This window comes from Apiospora marii (assembly GCF_038362585.1).
Source record: "Apiospora marii strain CBS 49790 chromosome Unknown utg000002l_segment0_segment0, whole genome shotgun sequence".
Lineage (NCBI taxonomy): Eukaryota > Fungi > Ascomycota > Sordariomycetes > Amphisphaeriales > Apiosporaceae > Apiospora > Apiospora marii.
Window position 1 is genome coordinate 1,131,786 of NW_027117373.1, and position 19,909 is coordinate 1,151,694.

Here is a 19,909-nt window from a genome sequence, read left to right on the forward strand (position 1 = left end):
GGTAAGTGAATACTGGTCCCATGAACAGGTTAACCTTTGCAAGAGGGTCGAAGAGGTAATCCAGTGTGCTGAAAATGAGAAGTTGGAGGAGGTCTAGCCACAGGGGAGGACCTCTTGAAGTCATTCACTGCGTGTAAAGGTTGGTTAGGAAATGTTGAAGGATGGAGACAAGAACATAAAGATGGAAGGTGCGGGGGAGAAGTGAGGTTGAGAGGGTGAAGTTATTATCATCAGGAGGTATTGCCGATTGTTCGGTGATACAATCGGTTAGTATTGGCTGAGGATCCTCAACGCGGGAAAAGTACTTGCCTCAAAGTCTCCTCAGAAGGAAGGGGCCAATGTAGTCGACTGGAAACTATCTGCTGGGTTTGGTCACAATCAGGACATAGGTCGGCGACTTGTTTTGTAGGAAATTATATAAATACCCCAAGTGAGGAAGAGAGGTGGACAGGAAAAGGCATGTGATAGCAGAGGCGTGTGAATATATTTATTTGCGTATATAAATTGCATGACGCTCACCTACCATGCAGCTGCTCCATCTCGAACGAGAAATTACTCCCAAGTTGCAAAAGAACTACCATTACTGGGAGCTTCTCGGAGAGGACATGTTGAAGTAGCGGTTGTGGCATAACTTAGACCGATCAGATAGGCAAGTCCCAGTGGAAGATAAAGGGAATCCGGTAGTCAGAAACGTAGAGCAGTAAGAGGCAGTGTGAAGTGAAAGATCAGGTTTTCACCACCTCCACCAAGCTTGGCTGTAAACCCTTGAATATATTGCCAACGGGCTATGCTTCAATTTTCACCCCCAACAAATCTGAAAGAGCATAACTAAATTGGCATGTTCAAGGATATCACCAAAGGCTGAGCTGAATGGCCATGCACCTCTGAAATAATGTCTGCCATGAGGGCAAAGTCTATTGGATTCAATTCGGTCGATGGGTGTTTAATGGTCGAAGTCAATATATTCATGAAGACAGTGCAATTTCACTGTATCGGTTGAGAAGTCTGCAGATTGTGTCCTGTATTTGGAAGCCAAGGGAGATCGTGAACCTGAAATCCAATGACAAAGACATTTATCTTATTGGGTATCAAGGAAAAGGGACCGACTATTTCCCAACGCCCATCGATCTAAACCAATCCATAACGCCTGTGTAGACGACTAGGAGGATACCACCACCGGGTCCGAGTCTCAGCACCTTGGGTGCGAAACCACGGTAGAGAGCACCGAATCCTTCCTCGCGCAGTACCATGAACACGGAAGGCCATGCCCACTGCAGTATATTATGTAAGACACAGATCTTGTTTGAGGATAATGGGCTTTACTTACGTTGTACTTAGGCACGACACCAGCAACCTTGGGGCTGTTCTGAATACGGGACTTGACCACGTCCATGGGCGTGTTGCTAATCACTAGTGAGAACTGACCTTGAAGTACAAACAAAAACCAAGCACGGGCTAGAGAAACTTACATGATAGTACCAACTGTACCACCAATAGAGCCAGCAATAATGTCATTGCCAATTTGCGACTTCTTTGAGGTGGCCGTGGGCAGAAGCTGGCGGACTTGGAAAATGCCTATAATTATGCAGTTTAGCGATTCAGTTGCAGCATACAATATTACACCAAACGTAGAGAGCCCGTAACCTGACAGGTCATGTTTGATGTTCGTTCGTTAGACTTACAGCCAAAGTATCCGGCATTCCAGAGAATGTGACGCCACAGGGTGGACTCCAGGCCATTGTAAAGAGCCAGAGGACCCTCGTTCTTGATAATCTTCATCAGAGCATCTCCGGGGCCAGCGTATTTGCCGCCGGAGGCCTTGTCTTGCAGTCGGATCTTAACAAGCTCGAAAGGCACCACCACAAAGGCTTCAGTCGCACCAGCAGTAGCACCAGTCAAGATCGACAGGCCTTGCGTCATCTTCTGGGCACCGAACGCATTGCGATAAACCTTGCCCCACGAATCGTTGGCAGCAAACTTGGTGGCTCGCTTGGGAGCCTCCATCAGAATGGGTGCCAGAATACCACTGCTCGCCTATTAGCATTCAGCCAACCAACCCAGCACCAATCGGGGCGGCTAACCGGTAGAGGCGGCCGGGGCCTTCGGTTCGGACGATGTTCTGGAAGGTCTGGACCATGCCAATGCTCTCGGTCGCAAGCTGTTGTCTGTTTTTGGGGTAATGGTCAGCTTTGGATCGGGAGCGCACATCAGGCGTCAGCATTGGTATTACTGACCGTGTCTTGACAACATCTGTCGGGTACATGACCAGAATCTCCGACACACCAGCAATTGCGCCTGCGCGAAAAGTCAGCAAGAGGAGGAGGAGGCAGAGAGTACGAGTTGGCACAAGGACTGACCGGCGGCGAACTGGTAAACGAAGGGGAGGGGCTTTTCCTGGGACGTCATCTTGTTGGTGTAGTAGTTGTCGCCGAATACAGGTGGTTGAAGTTGATGTCAGACTAGGTAGCCGGGAGCCCAGGGTTTACTAGATGTCGGTCGAGTGCAGAGCAACTGGTGGTGTGCGAACAATCGACTTTGTCTGCAAGTGAGGCACGCGACAAGGGAATTTGAAATAATTATTGAGCCGAGCGCTTAATCCCGCTGAGTTGCATGCGATAACGGCTGTGGTGGGTCACGGCCTGTCACCAAGTAAGCCCCGGACTCTCGGCTTACAACGCCAATCACCAACAGATACATAGATGGACGTCAGAGGGTATCATCCATCAAGCTTCCACTGTCCCGGTCGGCATCTTCCAATGCAGCCTTAACACACGGCCTGTTCCTGCGCAAGCCCGAAGCCAATGTGTTACATTCATGTATATAAGTCGGGCAATCATGACTTCCTATAGCCTATATATATTCCTGATTGACTTGGTTTCTGCAGTTCAATGAACAGATCCTACTCTGTGCATACTTACTCAAGCTCTCTCTCACCATAGCCAAAGACGCAAAGCCCAACAAATGATATGTGTCTATCAATGAGACTTATGCATGTAACCGGCTTTGCGCAAAGGAGGTATTGCGTAGAATGATCCTGACTGCAAGTATGCATTTCCAACCATATGCAATGATTCCTTCTACTTGCTACTTGTATCACTTTGCTTGTCCAATTAGTGCCTTCACGTTGACCAGTCTAACGATGCGAACTGACCCGAACGAACTGCATCGCGGGGCATGCATGGGATAAACTCCACAGCTCTAATCCCTACGGATATATACTCAATATCTTGGCAGCACATTTCCTGTCTTCATCTACTTGAGAGAGTACTGAAAAGCCGAGGGTTTGTCTGTCGGAGCTTTGCAATTCGATAGTTCCCGAGCCCTGTGATTTCAACAGTTGATCGGCTGATAGATAGGGCTGTTTAAATCGTCTTCGGAAGCTTCTTGGTTGCAGCTCGGGGGATAGGAGAGCTGTCCTTGCCCTGAGGATCCCCCATGAGCCTACGTTAGCTCTTCCGATTGGTCAGGCGCGATGGCGTCGCGGGCGCACAGGGTTCCATTACATGACACACATCATCATCTCGAGGTTCGGCGACTTGCCTCCTGAACTACCCCGCCACCACAGCATCTCCTGCGACAGATACACTTGTATTCACTCTCTGGCTTCCTGGCATATACAATCCCGCTTTCTAGGAGTAAGAGCATTTCATTGAAGCGCAATTTATTGACTGTGTGTGTGCGTGTGCTAACTAACAAAGCTGTCGTCTGTACTTCATTCACCCTGCTGTACCTATTCCGATAAGCCAAACCTTATCTCCCCTTGCCACTGCTACGATCTGGAACAGACTCCAACTTCAACTCCAACTCGAGTCGCGAAACCCTAAGCTTAATCTCTTATCTCCCCTTCGACCACCGTATCGACTTTCGCGACGACGAATCACCAGACACCACAATTCGATAGATAGAGCTGCGACTCTCGAAGCTTGTCCTCCCCTTCCGTCGCAGCAGCTTCAGAAAGCGCACCTTAAAAAGGCCGTGATCCTCGAGACTCACAGCGGGTGCTATTCGAGCTGCTTGGACCCCGCGCCGCTGCCTACCACATGAGTCATCTACTTTGGAAGTACTACTGGGAAAACGATGTCGACAGATTCCGTCGGCTACTGGCTCCGGCCGGGTACTCCCAGAATACCTATCCGTCCAAGGGCCCCGGCATTGTTGGAGTAGGAAGCCCCGGCGCATTCGGGAGCTCTCCGCGACCGCTCACCAAGTCGTCGCGCAAGACATCAAACCAAGCGCCCGGCGGGTTCACCAAGGCCGACTTGAACAGCCGCGATCACGCCGGGCTGACGCTGCTCTTGCGCGCCGCCTCGTCCACCTCCGCGAATGCGATCTCCTTTGTCGAGGCCCTCCTGGACCACCCCGCCATCGACTTATACGTGCAAGACCTCGAGAGTGGCTGGAACGCCCTTCATCGCGCCCTGTACAATGGCAATATATCGATAGCGAGACTGCTGCTGGACAAGGAACGCAACGACTTGCACGTGTCGATCGTTGGGAGCAATGCGACAAAGATTGGCCATCTGATCAAGACAAAAGATAATGAGGGCAATTCGCCATTCGATGTCTATAATGCAACTATTGCGCTCCGCAGTCTGCGCATGGCCGAGGAAAGAGCGAAGGCCGATGACGACTCGGACAGTGAGGCAGGTTCGGATCTCGACGAGCATGGTCAGCACTCGAGCAGACTACCTGGCCTCGGCGAAGAACTGTTCACATTTGGAAGCAACAAGAATCTTTCTTTGGGTCTCGGTGACCAAGACGACCGGCAATTTCCTGAGCGCGTCTACTTCCAGCGACCCGAGCATCTGGTCCAGCACTTCTACGACAAGCACCTGCAGCATCAGAAAAAGCAGAGGAGCCTCGAGGACTCGTTTGTCCCCGACTTGTCTGAAGTACCGGCGCTCATCCATAGTCGGCCCCTTTGCGTGCAGGATGCCGAGTTCTCCAAACTGCACAGTGCTGTTCTCACGACAGACCCGATCTCGAACCTGTACGTATGCGGTGTGGGCCGTGGCGGCCGTCTTGGTTTAGGGGATGAGAACACGCGGTTTCACTTCACTCCTGTGCAGGGCCCCTTGCTCGACAAGCAGGTCGTCTCGGTTGCTCTGGGGCAGAACCATACTTTGGCCATTACTGCCGGCGGAGAGTTGTGGACTTGGGGCTTGAACACCTTTTCTCAGCTAGGCTATGTTCTCCCGCCACCCCTCAAGGCAGACGAGGAGTCGATGAGTACGTCACCCCGGCAAGTCTTTGGCCCTCTCAAGAAAGAAGTGGTGCTAGGCATTGCCGCTTCATCTGTCCACTCCGTTGCCCATACTGGTTCCTCGCTCTATTGCTGGGGAAAGAATGTTGGGCAACTCGCGTTGATGGACGCGGATTCCAGGTCTCTGGAAATCCAGCAGATTCCCCGCAAGGTGGCTGCATCGCTACTCTCGTCGCACTCATCTATTGTGATGGTCTCGGCCATTGACAAGGCGACAACTTGTTTGTTCGAAGACCGTACTGTTTGCGTCTTTACGAACTACGGATATAACATGATAAAGTTCCCCTTCTTCGATGGCTTGACAAATTCTACGCTACAGCGTTCTGGAAGACTCTCTCTATCGTCCAGATATGACTCTGGGCGCAAGGAAATTCGCACCATCACTTCTGGCGGAGAGACAATCGCTGCACTGACGGGTAGCGGCGATCTGTTTACTATGTCACTCAACCAAAAGAATGATGGATCGTCATCCGCTATATCGGCATCAACCACAAACCCAGCGCGTATCAAGGATGCCGTTACTACGCCACAGCTCATCTGGAGCTCGAAAAAGGACGGAGCTGCTTCCGTGAGTGTGGCAGAAAATGGCTCGGTGTTGATCTCAACTCAGTCTGGGGCTGTATGGCGTCGCATCAAGAGAACCAAAGCAAAGGACACCAAGGCAGCTGGTCTTTCGGATGGGAAAAGGAAGGATTTTAAATTCCAGCGTGTCCCCTTTATCAGCGGGGTCGCAGCTGTGCGAAGTTCCCCCTTTGGCGCCTATGCGGCCATCCGCAAAGACTGTGACGTGACTCGGGAACAGGTGGAGGTCGACGAGCAGAATCTCTGGCATGATATTTCGCCGCTATGCGCTTTGCGGGGTTTCAAGGCTGTCATCGGGACGAAGCGTGAGAACAAGGACACTTGGAAATTCCAAGATCCCGATGTCCTCAAAGGCCGAGTTGATACGCTGGCCTACGAGGTGCTGACGTCCACTGACCTTGAGGAAGATGTTCAATCGCATCTTCGGCAGTGGCGGTATCAGAACGACAGTACAGGGGTGGCTGTTTGCACAAGCTCGTGCCCTGAAATCCAGATCCCAGTACACAGCTGGGTCCTATCTTCTCGAAGTCCCATACTGCGAATGGGACTGCAGCGATTCCGCGAAACGGGTGCGTTCGAGATCCCTGAACTGCTCACATTCTCTACCGAGGACGACACTATCGTCATCAAGTTTGCCGGTATCGACCTAATCACTTTACTCAACTTTGTCGTTTACTCCTACGTGGATCGAGTGATCCCGGCCTGGAACTTTACCCGCCAATCACCTCCTCTCGCAAGCCGCTACCGGCAGGTTCGCAATGAACTCATGAAAGTCGCTACGAAACTCGGCATGGCTAAGTTGGAACAATCGGCGAGGCTGCAGAGTTCTCCTTCTCGGACCATGGACCAGGATTACCGCAAAGCTATCGAAGATCCGGCTTTCTTCGAAGACGGAGACGCTTTACTTGAGCTCGATGGGGACGAGATTCCAGTTCATAGCACTCTGCTATGTCAGCGATGTCCCTGGTTCCAGGGTCTTTTCAACGGTCGATCTGGCGGGATGTGGCTTGTAAACCGCATGGAGGGACAAGCCATGACTGACAGAGTTCCCATTGACCTTAAGCACTTCGACCCGGAGTCATTCCACTACGTTCTCCAACATCTCTATGGCGACGTTGGCGAGGAGCTGTTCGACGATGTGATTGCAGATAGCATTGACGAATTCTCGGAGCTCGTTGTGGATGTGATGAACATCGCCAATGAGCTGATGATAGACCGGCTCTCTCAGATATGCCAGAAGATCCTGGGTCGTTTCGGTACGTGCATAACGGGATAGTCATGGACGAGTTTTTTCTGACTTGGATGCAGTTACGATGCGCAACATCTCGACTTTACTCAACCTCATCAGCGTGTGCTCTGTCACCGAGTTCAAAGACAAGGGTCTTGAATATATTTGTCTCCAGATGGAGTCGATGCTTGAGAACCAGTAAGTGACCCTTACATGAATGTTACGCAGTTTCTCCCTCCGGCAACCAGCTAACTATATTCAGTCTTCTCGACAACTTAGATGAAGAGCTTCTCCTGGAACTTGATGAAGTTGTCAGGGATAACCAGCTCGCTCGATGCCCATTTGCCAGAAGTGGCCGAGCCGACCTGCTACTCCACGAACGATATCCTGAGCTAGCCAGCGATATAGACGAGGAGAGGCAAAGGCGCGTGCGAGAGATGGCCTATAAAGTCATGTCAAAGGAAGAGGAAAAGAAGATTTCGTCATCTTTCAAGGCTCGCATTGGTAGTCTCGACGACATGTCTGGTGTGTCGCTCACACCTGGCAAGACAAGGCAGAAATCACGGACGCCTCGCAACGAACCGTTTAGTCCTGATCTCCGGCCCAAGAACTCCCAGGCCGACCTGATGTTCGACATGGACGACGATGCATCATCCAGTGGTTCTAGCCCCTCGTCTCCTTGTCCAAGACCACTGGATGCCGGTCTGCGCAAAGAGCTGGACCAGCTCTCAAGCCTACCGGAGAGTAGCTGGAAAGCCCCCAAGGGGAAGTCCATCCAGCGGGCAGACGACGCCACCGCGAGCCCGCCGACCCCTCTGGCTTTGAGGCCTGGCTTGTCCTCGTCTTCTAGCGGGGCTAACAGGCGAGCAGCCAGCGGTGGGGCGCCGTGGGCTGCAGCACCGCTTCCGACGTCCAAGTTGGGACTCCAAGACATCATGAACGAGTCCAAGCCGACACAATCTGCGCTTTCTGCGGAGCTTGCCGCGGAAAAGAAAGAAGCCGCGAAGCTGACGCCGCAGAAGTTGTCGCAGAAAGAACGGAAGAAGTTCTTGCAGCAGCAGGCCGAGGAGGCCGCCCGGGAAGAGGCGCAGGCCGAGCAGCAAAGAGTGACTCCGTGGATTCACGTAGACGACAAGAAGGCGGCATCGCCTTGGAAGAGCAGCCCAGCACCGCCCAAGAGCTCCATAAAGGACGTCCTCAGCAGCGAGATCAAGGCGTCCTCGCTCGCGGTTCCTGGCGCGAAGCCGCTCGTGGCCGCGGAGTCATCGGGCAAGTCGACCCCGCGCAGGACGGCGTCGCCCGACACCCGGTTCCCCGGCCAGAACCGATCCGGGTCGGCCACGCCGCGCGGCTCCGCGGCCCGCACCACTAGCGGGTCCAATCTGCAAGCCAAGTCTGGACCGTCCCAGGCGGTGTCCCCCAGCCCCTCGTCCGTCCCGGAGAACAAGCCCCTGGTGCCGCATTCCAAGTCGTACATTCAGAGGACCCCGAAGCAGTCCGAGTCCCTCATCGGGCTCGGGCTGGCCGACATTATCGACCACCAGCGGCGGGAGCAGGAGAGCGTCAAGGAGGCCGTGGCCAAGCGCAGCCTGCAGGAGATCCAGGAGGAGCAGGCCTTCCAGGAGTGGTGGGACCAGGAGAGCCGGCGGACGCAGGAGGAGGAGGCTAGGCGCGTCGCCCGCGAGAAGGACAGGGGGGAGAGGAATAAGGCCGGCGGGGGGAGCAGGCAACGGCCGGCGCAAGGGCCGGGGCGGGAAGCCCAAGGATGGTGCTGCTTCCGCTGCTGGTGCGGCCACCGCCACCGGCCCCCAAAACAAAAGTGGCCGCGGCGGTAACGGACCTGCTGCCTCGTCGCAGCAAGCGGCTGTTGGTGCAAGTGGAAACGGACATGGACATGGACATGGCCACGGAAACGGCCATGGTCCTGGCAGAGGGAGGGGACGGGGTCAGCGAACTGGAAAGGCATAATAAGGTAAAGAGCGAGCGAGAGAGGTCAACAGTTATTAGACGATGGGATTTCTTGCATGGAAACGGAGGAAAGACTTGTTTTTGTTGTTATTTATAGCATCGCACATATCCTCAGGGGGTTTGTACATCATCGGCGTTTACGGTTCCTTTTTTTCTCTTCCTTACTTGGTGAGCCTGGTGGTTTCATCCACTGCTCGAGAAGACATTTCCTCTTAATTGCCTCCGATTACATATGTACATGTTGAACACGAATTGGTCGATCTGAATATACTCTACTTTTCTCCTCTCACACTCATATTTGCAAGATTGATCACGGACACGGATGAGATTTGGGGAATTAAAGGTTTTAAACTATCTACTACAATTGCCAAGTCAGAACCGTGGCCTGCCCCTTATCATTTGCAGGCAGCATCATGCTTTCGTTTGGGAGCTCATGTCGTCTTCGTCCCACCGCCCTTCTTCGTCTCTTTCTGCGTCACCTCGGCGCTCTACAGTTTTCCTTTCCCAACTAATAACCCGTCTCTTACAAACCAAGGAAAACGTAGAGGCTAGTGACCCGCCATTATGCCATGGTAATGGGTCCATGCCAAGTTTCGGCTGTGCCTGAGTAATACATCCTCGGTGAGAGGCAGTTTTAGGATGCGTTGGTGATCCATCTGTAGTTCGCGTGAGTGAGCTGCTGTCCATTGGCTGTACGTTGAAGTCGAGGGAATTCTTACCTGGCCAAGCTTTGCCATATCTCCAACCACGTTCGCAACGACCGCCGCCATGTCGGTCAAAGCTGCATATTCTTGAATGCCAGCCTCGGGCGTGTTTCCGTGCATCGCAGGAAGACCCTCGAGCAATCCATTGACAAGGGTATTCGGGGGCTGCTCGCGGCGGTTTTGGTAGTCAACAAGTTGCAGGAAGGCCTTGTAGATGTCGCCACCCAGATTCCAGTCTGGCACCTGAGACTGGCGGCCGTCAAATTGCCGCAGGAGATCGGCCAATGCATGGAAGTCGCGCTCGATGATTGCCACGGGAGCAACATCCTTGATGAAAGTACGATGAGCTTCGGCAAAGGAGTCAGCCCGGAGAAGGCACTGGACTTCACTCGAGGCATCCTTCTTGACGCTGCGCATGTAGAGGGCCTTGGCATGCCATATCCATCGAGTGGGTATTTTGAGCTTCTCCGTGAGCTTCTTGAAGCTCTCCGACTGCTCGTTGCCAATTAGGCCAGCATGCCGGCATAGATGCTCTTGAACTGCTTTGGTGCGGGCGCTCGGGTCGGTGAGGTGAAGTAGGATAAAGGTTGCTTCCTCCCAGCTCCCTTCTGTTGTCAATTGCGAGGCGAACGACGTGGTTGCAGCGTCGACCTTCTCGTCGGCATTCTTACCAAACGAAACCTTGCCGGTAGCAGTCAAGGCCTGACCAAGCTGCCAGCAGAGACGGTAGTCGAGAGGAGAGAGCTGCGAGTTCTCGGGACGCAGGATGGCCTCGAGATCAGCTCGGTCATTCGAGTACAGCTGTAAAAGACCCCATATCAAATCCTGACGCTGCCCTTCTTCAGGGTCGTTCCAGATGCTCCGGATGCCTTGCTCGGCGAACCAAGTCATGGGCGGGATTTCCTTTTCCTGGCTAACATCATCCTGATATCTCTCGACGGCATCCGCAACAAAGTCCTCCGCTGAGATGGCATACCACAGCCTGAGTCCGAAGGCTTGTCTCCAATTGAGACCAAATTCCTTAGAAATGATGAACGATCGCATTCGGTTTTCCGTGTCGTTACTCTTGCTACTTTTGCTGCCCTCGCAGGCGCAAACGTTGCCGCTGAGCATCTCGTACAATGCACGGATTGGCTGGGAGAGTTCTGGGAGAACGTGAGCGTCTTTCCATTCCTTGATCTGGTCGCGCATGTCCTTCTTCATGGCGTCGCTGCTTCCAATAAGAGCAACTAACGTTGCCAAACGGAAATCTTTCCCATCCAGAAGATGTTTGCAGGCCTCAGCCACTCGGTGTCCAGCCAGCGATGCAAGAGCCTTTTCTTCGCTTGTCCGTGCCATGGCAATGCCCTTGTTAGTTTCATCGTCTAGCATTTGCTCCCAAAATTTGGAGAGGTTATCCCGTCTGATCTTCTCGACAGCGTCCTCGTCGTTTTGGAGATCCGAAGGGACTTTGATGCTGTCGAAAAGAACGCTGGCAAGCTCCCACACGAGCTTCTCATGTTCGGCCGCGGCATTCTTAGAACCAGTCTCGGTAGCGAAATTCCTAATGCTCACTCGTGGACCCATTACGGTAGGCACTCCGCCATCGAGGTAGATTTCCGTCAGGTCAGCATGCGCCTGAAGTGCCTTGGCAGACATCTGGACTAATTGTCAGTATTGCTGGATTTCTGGGCCGGGGGGGAAGGGGGATTAGTTCTGGGTAACACACCTCGTTCGTGAACTTGGCGATGCGGATGTCTTGTGACGAAGATACGATCGCGCCCTTCATGACCGTCATTAGACCATTCTTCTCAATGACACGACCCGATCGTCCAAAGGGGGTATCCTCTGGTGTTCCAGCAAACACAAGGGTTCCGCTTGGACCCCAATTGGGGCGGGGAACACTGTGCCATGCACGTTCTTTGTCGTCCAAATTAGATACATCCAGGGTTTTTGGCGTTCTCTTGTACGGCCACTTTGCACCTTGCGGTCGAACCGAGGGTTGTACGACCTCGGCAGGGGCTTTGGCCTGATCAAAGATGGATTTCATCAAGTCGATGCTTGTGGCAAACCCTTTGCTATCAGCCACCACCCTTTTCTTAGTCGGTGATTTCACATCCAGTACGCTTTCTTTGCCGAAGTTATCGGTTTCGCGCTGGTGCTTCAGTTGAACGCGGTCCCTCTTTCGGGGACTGATGGTCTTCTGTAGCATGTCCATCCAGTCATCACCAGCTGCGACTTGGACTTTTACAGGAGTAGCCGACTCTTTGATAGCACGCATCCGCGCTCTCATGATACCGGCTGGGGTTTCCTGGACAAAGTCGCTGGCACTGACACTGAGCGAGTCCTCCTCTTGCTCCGCGGCGAGATGGTGTCTGAGGCTAGAACCCGCATCCTGGTCCTCAGACATCGCATATTCCTCGTCTAGGTCATCTTGTCCGACAGGGACAAGAGACTGTAACTTAGAACCCGCGGAGCGATCCCCTAAAAAAGACGACGACCGATAGTCACCAGCTTCGGCCATTTCCGGGGCATCATCTTCATCTACGAGTGCAACCTCGCCGTCAAAAGCGCCAGGCAGAACACGCTCCCTCCGTCCAAACTCGAAGGAGTCGTCCTCGTCATACTCGGCTGATGGTGGTTCAGGCATCGCTTCGTCTCTTTGGGTTTCAACTCCCGACATGACTGCAGAAGGATCCCCTTCCTCGTCATCGTAATCCAGACCGTATGTTGTGAAATGCTCCACAGAGAATGTCCATTCGCCCGTCTCGGTGTTGTAGTTCTCGAATTTAGTCCCAGGTATGCGTTTAAGGCGGTCAATGTGCTTGGCCAGAGATGTGCCCTTTCTGCCCTTGGAGGCGCGTGGGTATGAGCTTTCCAAGTTGATCAAGGACGGAACGTTGAGGCCCTTGCCAACGGCTGGCTTCTTGGCTTGGTTGGGGTAGACAGTGCAGGACCGGACTACGAAAACAACAATGTTCTCAAACAAGTTGCCGTAGTCAACGGTGTTAAGATCAACCGGCACCTTGAACTTGACCCAACCGCAGTTAACACGACCAACAGTCAAGTCAACAACCTTTTGCCGCTGGACACGATTCATGTTGTCGATTTCCTCCTTCGAAGGCTTCATCCAGTACTGGCCGGGCTCGCGATCAGACAAGGTATCAGTCGAGGCAGGCGCTGAGGATGATGTAGGCTCCTCCTCGTGGACAATAGCCAGTTCCTTGCCGGTTACTTGCTCCATCTCGGGGGCCGATGGGCTGGACTTGTTACCATTGACACCGTTAGGTCGAATGTAGCCGCTTGATGGTTCGGCATTGCCATTTTGGAGATCACCATTCTCGGCGGCTTCCCCATTGCTCGTATCGAAACTCACACGCTTGGCAAGCTTACGAGATCCGTTCGGGGTATCTTGCGGGGACCTGTCTCTTGTAGGGGTGGAGAAAAGATCCGTTCGGAGCTCCCTGTTGATGACCAGTTTCTTGACGTTGTTGTTACCGAACATTCTCGAGCTCGTGCTGGCTGAGAAAGCGCCCGGCGCCAAAAGACTGTCATCGACATTGTAGCTACGACGTAGGTTGCTGGTAGAGATACTCTTTCCCATGCTGCGCGTCAGGCTGCCAGTCAGAAGACTCTGCGACGCGGTGCCTGGCGTGCTGTTAGCGCTGGATGGACTTGTGGGTGTTCCATAGGTGCTGTATGAGAACCCGAAGCCTCGCTTCTGAGGGGTGGCGAGCCGTGAGCCAGAAGCAGGATTGAGCTTGTAGATGGGCAACACTGAAGGACGTCTTGACTGCTTCTTGCTAGACAGGGGTGTAGCAAGCGGACCCGGGTCATTAGACTGAGTGGGCAGGTTGCCAAACAGCGATGTGGCGCCAAAAGCAGTGGGATCGTTGACGCTCGCAGTCAAAGCTTGCGGCGCATTCTGACTCTGCGTTGAGGCGCCGCCGAACAAAGAGGATCCCAAGTTGTTCTGGGATTGCTGTTGACCTTGGCTGTTGCCAAAAAGGCCGCCGCCCTGTTGTTGGTTCTGGTTGTTGCCAAAAAGGCCGCCGCCCGTAGCTTGCGTACTGTTGCCGAAAAGGCCACCAGGCTTAGCCTGACTTTGGTTCAGGCCGCCAAAGAGACCGCCGCCGGTCTGCGGCTGTTGCGTCTGCTGCTGCTGGTTCTGGTTCAAGCCGCCAAATAGACCCCCGCTCTGAGTGTTGTTCTGGGCTGGCGCAGCGTTTCCAAACAGGCCTCCGCCAGTCGCTGGCTTCGCGCCACCAAATAGGCCTCCTCCGGCAGGGGCCTGAGCGCTGGCCCCGAACCCGGTATTCGTATTAGTGGTGTTGTTGCCGAAGAGGCCCCCGCCCTGGGTGTTGTTTTGGGCTGGGGCAGCGTTTCCAAATACACCACCGCCAGTCGCAGGCTTTTGCTGGTTGCCGAATAAGCCTCCACCCTGCTGGGTGTTTTGCTGACCGAAACCGCCAGGTGTGCTACCAAACCCGCCTCCTGTGCTTTGCTGGGTATTCCCGGCGTTGCCAAAAAGGCCGGTACCGCCAGTGTTAGCCTGGGCATTTCCGAAGGCGCCGCCAGTGTTGCCGGTGTTGGTTCCAAACGCACTGGTGGTGTTGTTGTTGGTACCAAAGCCAGTGGAAGTGGTATTAGTATTGCTGGCCGCGTTTCCGAAACTGAATCCGCTTGGCTTTGCTTGGGCAGCATTGTTACCTCCGAACAGTCCGCCGCCAGCATTGTTGTTTGCTGCACCAAATCCGCCGGAAGTGTTGGCTGTGTTGGCACCGAATCCAGAACCAGTGTTGCCAAACAGTCCACCGCCGGTAGAGGCCGCCGGTGTGGCGCTTGGTGTGCTACCGAATAATCCGCCAGTAGCAGCTGGCTTGGCGGCCCCGAATAGCCCAGAACCGCCGGCAGCACCGAATCCAGAACTAGCAGTGTTTTGAGCGCCGAACCCACCAGGCGTGGCGGTGTTGGTGTTTGCGCTGCCAAACAGGCCCCCGGTGGTCGCGGTCGCGTTGTTGCCGAAGCCGCTCGCCGGCGCGGCATTGGAACCAAAACCAGTACTGCCGAAGGTACTGCCTCCGCTTCCAAAACCACCGCCGCCACCACTTCCGTAACGTCGTTGCGAGTTGTAGTCTTGAAGTCTTAGCTCTTCGGCTGACCATTTCTTGTATGGGTCCTGAAACAGAATGTTCTGGAATGAGTTCTGGGCACTGCCAGTCGCGTTCTCTTTCTCTACAAGAGGCTGAAAGGCCGTCGCAGCTGTTCCGGGAGCTTCGCCGAGGTTACCTCCCAAGGCAGTGCTTGCAGGGGCACCGAAGCCGCCGCCACCAAAGCCTGTAGAGGGAGTCGCCGCTGCACCGCCGCCGAAAAGACCGCCGGTCGTTCCTGTCGTCGCGCCACCGCCGAAAGCAGGTTTTGCCGCATTGTTGCTGCCAAAGAGCCCACCGCCACCAGTGTTTGTAGCACCGCCAAAGGGACTTGATGTAGAGGCAGCCGTGTTGTTGGAACCGAAGCCGCCACCGAAACCGCCGCTGTTGGTCGTTGTGTTCGACGCGGAACCGAAGAGACCACCGCCACTCGGCGCGGCACCGAATGCGGGCTTTGCAGCACCGCCAAAAGCACTGGTAGTGTTGGCCGAACCGAAGCCGCCTGCAGGGCTACCGAAGCCGCCGCCGGTATTCGAGGTGTTTCCGCCGCCGCCGAAAAGACCGCCTCCAGTGTTCGTGGAACCGAAGCCGCCGGCGTTGGTATTATTGTTGGCACCAAATCCACCTAGGTCGTTCGTTAGTCAGACACATCGTAGACGTTAGGAGCCACTGCGAAAGGGGAAGAGAAACTTACCTGAAGTGGCATTATTGGAGCCGAAACCACCAAAGCCGGTCGACGTATTGGTGGTGTTATTGTTGGAGCCGAAGCCGCCGAAACCTCCTGAGCCGAACGACATCTCGACGGATGATTATGCGGTCGAGGCAGGGAGGCGCGCGGCCTGTTGGTCGAAAAAGTCGCGCGTCAGACGCGTAGATGTTGGGATTAAGGACCTCTAGCTATATAGCTGAAGACATGGAAGGGTATGACAAGGTACGCGGTGTTGCGATGATGGGATGATGGGTGCGATAGGGCCCCAATGGTTGGTGGTTGGGGGTTGTCGCAAGGGGAAGAGGCGGATGTGGCCAAAGTCAATATTTTTTTCGCGATGACCTGGGCGAGCTGCTTGGTATGCTGGGAAAAAAGAGGCCGGGGTAGTCGGGACAGCTGCACAAACTGCAATGCCCAAGGCCGGGTAAAAATGGAGTGATAGGTGAACAGTACGCAGAATGGACACAAAGGATGAACAAGGTCTTGGATAACAACTCAATGTTCCAATCTTGCGGGATCTGGTCTGGGTTTGATGGAAGGGGAAGAAAGATGCGCAAGGTGCAGGCCCAATGCAAAGCTCAAGTGGGTGCCGGGATGAGACGTGAGAGCTGGGTCTGGTGCTCGAAGAATTGAATGGTAGAACTGGACACGGCTGGGCAGCAGCAGTGGATGGAGAAAGGGACCTCCCAGTCACACAGGTCACAGCGCCTTTTTTTCCCTCCTGGCGCGCAGTAAGTACTGGCCAGGTGCCTGTCTGCCTGTACTGTGTGCGAACTGAATCAGTGCCTGATTGCTTTCTGTAGCTAGGCAGGCCCTGGCTAGATTCTAGCTTGGTAGGTGTCGACTCAAAACGTTCAGTCGGTCAATCAATCACTGACCCAAGACAGACAGAGAAAAGAAAAATGGAGATGATTGATTTGCCCGTCTGGTCTGCACTCAAGAATTTCTAATGGTTGTGGTGGAGATATGTTCACGTTCACTAAAGGACTGGATTGTTCATGCCTGGGCAAAAGTAAGCAGCCTCAGGCAAGTCACATGAGAGAGTGAAAGGTGAAAGAGCCTCTCTCAAGTTCCAGGAAGCGGGCGACACGAAGGTATATTTCACTCTCACTCAGCACCATCAATAAGAGTAGGAAGAAGATGCGATTTTACTTGACGATGCTGCACACTCTTCCTATCCCTTCAAAACTTGGTGTTTCAACTGGTGTTTTTCCCTAATGACAAGTCATAAGACAAATAAAAGATTTGGGGGGACTTCTTGCGGTTTATATAGGACTCCGTGTAGAGGCAGTGCTTGGGGTCTTGGCGCTGCTACCAATTACAGTGCAGATTTGAGTTGTTGATTGTTAAGCAAGGCAGACTTGAAGCTGTCACACGACCAGCAGCACTATTGCTGCCTGGATTCAACAACAACACCAATAGATTGATGCATAACAGCTGCAGACAACGAAACACACTCCCCAATGAGATTGGTTCCTTGTTGTTGAAGAAGAAAAATTCGAAGCCTTTTTCCCCTCTCGTTTCTGCAAGTGATCACTGATCCACGTTGTCTTTTTGACAGCTATGGATCGCTGAAGATAATTGGTGATGGAATCAATTATGTACATACCGTGTATGTAGTTGACTGGCAGCTTAGCCCAATGAATCTATCTAGTTCAGGTGTACTCAATTACTGAGAAACGCGCCCGTCGCGACTGCCCCTCTTCTCTACGTAAGTATGCGTGGTAAGGGTGCGACATTGTACGTAGCCCACGGGAATGGCCAAGAACCTTGCTAGGGGAGTTCGCGCTCTGCTTTTGGCTGGGACTGAGTGGATGGCAGCGGGATCTGCATACACGGCACCAAACACGGTCGGTCGCGCGTCGCTCGCCAGCAAAAGGCGCCGCCAATCGTTCGTGCCACAGCAGCAAGCTCCCTCCGACCCAGCCTCACGATATTTCTATTATGTTTCCCTGTAGCCATTGAGAATCCTCTACGAACCGGCGTGTATCGTGTACGCACGACTCCGGTGTCAGAAATTTGATTGATTGCATCTTTGCCGTCTCCGGTCTGCGAGCCTCTTGTTTCCCTGGCCTTTTTCCCCCACCCGCGACGTTTCTGGGCTTTCCGCTGTACGCTACTTTGAAGGCGCATCCACATCCGTTTATTGCGAGCGAACGCGCTTTTGATACCCCTTCTGAAAGCTTTCCGAATTCAATCTGCAAACCCGTGCGACTTCGATATTGAGATAAGAGCCATTTGCATGCGCGATCGAAGAGGCCAGCACCCCATTGCAACTGCTATTGCCGGACCTAGGTGTCGCCCCTTGTCACAAATACTCCGTGGGAAAATTCACGAACGAAAACCCGACGGCCCCGAATCCACTCGCGCTCTCCATTGCCGAAAACACCACTCGAAAGAGCGTGCCTATCCCGAGCAGAACCCGCGAATCGACATTGTCGCAAAATAAACAGCTTAGAGGCTCTCGGACCTCGAGCGCACATTACCGCACCCGAGTCCCGCGTCCCGCGTTGCCGTGGAGATAGGGAAACCACCGGTTGCGCAGCCCAAGGGCAAGGCCAAGGCTATGAACAACTACGCCAGCACCACTATGAATGATCACAGGCACTCCGAAAGGGCGGGAGGCTCGCATGCCCTGTCACATCGACCAGGCCCGGCCAGCGCCAGCACGTCGCGCATGCCAGGAGGGCGGTTCGCGCCGCCCGTGCAAAACCCCCAGCAGGCCGAGCCATACGACCAGATATCCGACGAGCATCGATCAGAAATAAACGATTGCGTAGGTTCCCATTTATTTTATCTTTTATTATCAGAAGGGAAGAAATCGGCAACCGGCTAACTATCGCGCCGTATTACAGTTTCAACTATTTGATATGAATAAAGACGAACAACTCGACTTTTCCGAATTCCGCTACGCCCTGCAAGCCCTGGGCTTCTCCTCCCTGCCGCGCGCCGAACTAATAGCCTCTTTCAAGGAGTACGCCGTCGCGAGGCCGAACTGGAAACCCCTGCCCCAGCTGCCCTCGCACCCGGCGCCCTCGCAGACCCCCGGCGTCGTGGACCTGAGGTTACCGCGCGAGGGGTTCCAGATGATCGCGGCGGCCTACATCGCGTCGCGCGACCCGCGCGAGGAGCTGCTCAAGACGTTCGACCTGTTCGACAAGGGGAACAAGGGCATCATCACCGTGGACGACCTGCGCCTCGTCGTCAAGGAGCTGGGCGAGGACGTGCCCGAGAACGAGCTTCGCAGCATGATCGAGCAGTTCGACATCGAGGACAAGGGGGGCGTCGGGAGGGAAGAGTTCCTGGGCATCTTCTCTAGCGGATGAAAGAACAGAGCGGAAGAAGAATAAAAAGGGGAAAGAACCGCTGCCAGGGAGCGGGACCTTTCAGAACTTATTTATGATGTCGGTGCCTGTCCACCATCGATACAGGGCCGCGATATCGGCTTAGGAAAAGAGCGTCGGCCGCTGACAAGAATGGGGATTTGGGCGACTGACGGCGGCGATCTCAAGTTGAACGGCATGCGGCAGTGTCTCTATGCGCGCTACCTACTTAGAGGAGGTATAAGAGAGGGAGAAATCAGGAGGGAGATACCCAGATCAAACAGATCTACGACCAAGAGATGACATAAGCCGTGGTCTCTTTTAAGCGGCAAGCCGCGAAGAGAGACGGGCAAGGGAGGATTAGTGTCCTAGGAAATCAAACACAGCTTGCGTGGTACGTTTGGAAAGCGAGGCAGGACTGCAAAAGGCGGGAGTATGGGGAGGGCGCGGCTTCTCTTCACTGCCGGGGACGAAAGTTTGTATATTCCCAAACTGGTCTATTCCCCATGGCGAGCACTCTTAGAAGCCCATTGGCATAGAGCGGCTTCAGCAGATAATAAACGGCATACAAAGTCAACCCGGTTCAGGTTTAATGCGTCAAAAGACGTATGGTCAGTGTTATGCCACATTACCGTATCAAAATGATCACCACGTTGAACTCGCGCAAATATAGGGGTTTTAATATACAATACTGAAAGTGATTACTTTCGGGTTCTTTTCAAGTACGTACAGAATGGGCAGAGTTCGCTATGTGAAATCAGATGCGGTCGGTCGAGGGTGTTCTCTATAAAGTAAAGCGGTCTGTCCTAGTGATGACCACAGCGTATTGTTATGAATAGAAGAGAATCCAGTTTTCTTCAGCCAGCCATCCGTCCATCCGCAATCCCTTCCCAAGTTGACCCCTTTCCCACTGGGAGGTTACAAATCAGAGAGGGCTATGCGGCACTGCGACCTCTCTAGAGGGCGATGCGATTCATGACCGCAACCAGATGAGTCCCCGACC

The 19,909-nt window shown here is 53.8% G+C and overlaps 4 protein-coding genes across 4 annotated transcripts; 2 read left to right on the forward strand and 2 right to left on the reverse strand.

Moving 5' to 3' along the window:
• Positions 1–1,106: 1,106 nt before the first annotated feature.
• PG985_002067 (Mitochondrial 2-oxodicarboxylate carrier 2) lies at positions 1,107–2,406 on the reverse strand (the record flags this gene model as incomplete). Its single annotated transcript, XM_066821836.1, has 6 exons — positions 1,107–1,271; positions 1,328–1,403; positions 1,470–1,575; positions 1,683–2,026; positions 2,082–2,295; positions 2,358–2,406. The coding sequence occupies 6 exons, from the start codon at positions 2,404–2,406 to the stop codon at positions 1,107–1,109; spliced, it is 954 nt and encodes a 317-aa protein (XP_066689268.1).
• Positions 2,407–4,040: 1,634 nt separating this feature from the next.
• PG985_002068 (uncharacterized protein) lies at positions 4,041–8,908 on the forward strand (the record flags this gene model as incomplete). Its single annotated transcript, XM_066821837.1, has 3 exons — positions 4,041–7,101; positions 7,154–7,271; positions 7,336–8,908. The coding sequence occupies 3 exons, from the start codon at positions 4,041–4,043 to the stop codon at positions 8,906–8,908; spliced, it is 4,752 nt and encodes a 1,583-aa protein (XP_066689269.1).
• Positions 8,909–9,589: 681 nt separating this feature from the next.
• Positions 9,590–15,671, reverse strand: PG985_002069 (uncharacterized protein; the record flags this gene model as incomplete). Its single annotated transcript, XM_066821838.1, has 3 exons — positions 9,590–11,383; positions 11,454–15,499; positions 15,569–15,671. 3 exons carry the CDS (start codon positions 15,669–15,671, stop codon positions 9,590–9,592), a joined length of 5,943 nt encoding a protein of 1,980 aa, XP_066689270.1.
• A 2,478-nt stretch (positions 15,672–18,149) lies between these two features.
• Positions 18,150–18,909, forward strand: PG985_002070 (cell division control protein cdc31 protein; the record flags this gene model as incomplete). The annotated part of the gene is made up of 2 exons (XM_066821839.1): positions 18,150–18,359; positions 18,439–18,909. 2 exons carry the CDS (start codon positions 18,150–18,152, stop codon positions 18,907–18,909), a joined length of 681 nt encoding a protein of 226 aa, XP_066689271.1.
• Positions 18,910–19,909: the final 1,000 nt, after the last annotated feature.